At 39.6% G+C, this 2,271-nt stretch overlaps 1 protein-coding gene across 1 annotated transcript; it reads right to left on the bottom strand.

Moving 5' to 3' along the window:
• Positions 1–5: 5 nt before the first annotated feature.
• On the bottom strand, positions 6–2,157 carry LOC144477779 (uncharacterized; the record flags this gene model as incomplete). The annotated part of the gene is made up of 2 exons (XM_078195515.1): positions 6–338; positions 423–2,157. Coding segments are annotated over 2 exons (2,068 nt in total), but the record flags the coding sequence as incomplete, so codon positions are not given.
• Between the last annotated feature and the right edge of the window lie 114 nt (positions 2,158–2,271).

Raw genomic sequence — 2,271 nt, 5'->3', positions numbered from 1 at the left:
AATCTCGTGACCATTATTTTCAACTTTTTAGCCTCGGCATTTATTTGAGTGCTGCTAAATGATTGTTGCGAACTGTCCGAGTTAAATACTGGGGAATCTTTTCTCATTATATAGTCCAAAATATTTGCGGAACTGCTTCTGGTAGTCGGTACACTCCTAGCATTACTTTTCCTACCTTTGGTAGCCACAGGCGTTTTCTCATTGACATTCTCCTTAAACTTTTTCACGACGGTATTTTCAGTTACACCAGTCGAGCTGAGTGACCTCTTAACACCACGCAGTTCCCTGAGTGCAGTTTTTCTCGCAGGTTCAGCCTCCTTCGTAATCTCTTTATTGACCTGAAAAACAGACGAACTATCAACATCCTTCCTATTGGTGACGCGAGTCCTTCCATTACCCTGAATGGTAAGACTGCGTCTTACTTTTTCTTGTGGAGGATTTGGGTGTCCTTGTAGTGATTTGCGCGAAGACATCCTCCTTGGGGGTATAGTCTCGATTATTTCACACTCATTGCTTTCTGGTATCGTCATCGGTACTCTATTCACTTCGAAATTATCAAAAGTGACTGAAATTTCTGCAGTCCTTGACTTGCTATTTTTTTTGTTGTTTTCTACATTCATACGTGCAACTGATTTTCGGGTTGACTTCTTCTGGGGTCCTTTCTTTTTGGTTTCAGCCTTCTTCACACCAGACTTTGGTTTCATGTTTCGAGTGTAAAATTTAAATTGCGTTTTCGTCAATGAAGTAGGACTTGGTGGATTCGACAGCGTTCCTGAAATTCGAACTTCGGGTAATCCTGACATAATGTCTTCTTCATCAGACTCCAGTGTAGTAGCGGAATGCTCAGATGGTCCAGCGTCAACTGATGTGTTAGATATTTCGTCACCTTTGCTTGAATCTTCTGTAACATTCCTGTTACTCTTTGATGATTCTGTTGTCTCCATAACGAGCTTAAACGTGTTCAATTCCTCGGTCTTATTTTGTCTTGAAAGCCTTCTCAGTGGTGAATTTTCGGACACAGGTAATAAAGCAGCAGGAGCAATATTCTCAACGTTTACAATTGTATTTACTGACTTGTTTTCAACTTCGCTTTTAGTATCAGCTGTATCTTCGCCAAAGCTATCATTATCTTGAGAATCTACAAGAATATTGCGTTTTCTCGTCGAGGTAAGGTTGGAAAAATATTCTTGGGAGTCATTATGATTTGTAGCTTTTCTTAAGCTAGATCTGCGTGACTTCTTACTTGCTAGTATTGGCGATACCTCTTGTTTAGTTGCAGGTGATCTATTTCGCACCCCACTTGTAGACACTCTATTACTTCTTGGCGTTTCTTTATCAATGTTAAGGTCAGTGGACTTTTCTTCACTCTGTGATAACTGTAGTATATTCGTAAGTACCTGAGTCGATATTTGTGGCTGATCTTCCATGTCTTCATTAGCGCCATCAAACATCTCAGACATATTTCTCTCCAAAGTATCATCCAAATTTACTTTTTTGGAATTTCGCGATTTTCTTTTGTTTTTAGATGACATAGCCTTTTTCTTTTCCTCAATGTCAGTTAGTAACTGTGTAGGCGCCATTTCATAATCAAGATCTTCGATGCTGAACTCTTCCACTAACTGAGGATTCAATTGATCGGGATTTTTGGGCAAAGGTTTGTTACAGATAGGAAATTTTTCTGGAATAATTTGTGTTGGTGCGTCATACTGTACATCATCTTTCTCCTTCTCTTTACTATGTTTAGTGTTATCTTTTGCTAGATTAACGTTTGTGAAAGCTTCTACGCTTGGTATAATTTGCGTTGGCATTAAGTCATCTATATCATCTGTGTCTTTCTGCACTAAATTGCTTACAGGTTCATTTACTTCAATCAATTGTGTTTCTGTATCCATGTCTAAATTGCTTTTTTCTGTCGTGTTCTCGGGTTTATGCATTTCAATCACTTGTGTCGGTGTGTCGAAGTCAACGCTATCTTTACTGATATCGCCCTGTTCCATTGAAGAATTCTTGTTCTTAAGATTCACCTTTTGTGTGGGTACGTCAAACAAATCATCAGAATCCCCACTAGATTCACCATTATTTTTGATCTCCTTACTTTCATTCTGTCGCAATTCAAAAGACCTAGTCGCAGTTCTTTTCTCCTCCGCAGCAATCGCACTGAAACGTCCTTCATCATCCGTAGTGGAGTCTTCGCTATCAGACTGCCTCTTTGTCTGACTTCTACTCTGGCTACTGTCCTGACTATCGACTCGCGAGTACCTCTGAAATACG

The sequence above is a fragment of the Augochlora pura genome, unplaced genomic scaffold (genome assembly GCF_028453695.1).
Source record: "Augochlora pura isolate Apur16 unplaced genomic scaffold, APUR_v2.2.1 APUR_unplaced_3637, whole genome shotgun sequence".
NCBI lineage: Eukaryota > Metazoa > Arthropoda > Insecta > Hymenoptera > Halictidae > Augochlora > Augochlora pura.
This window is presented reverse-complemented; position numbering and strand designations above follow the sequence as displayed.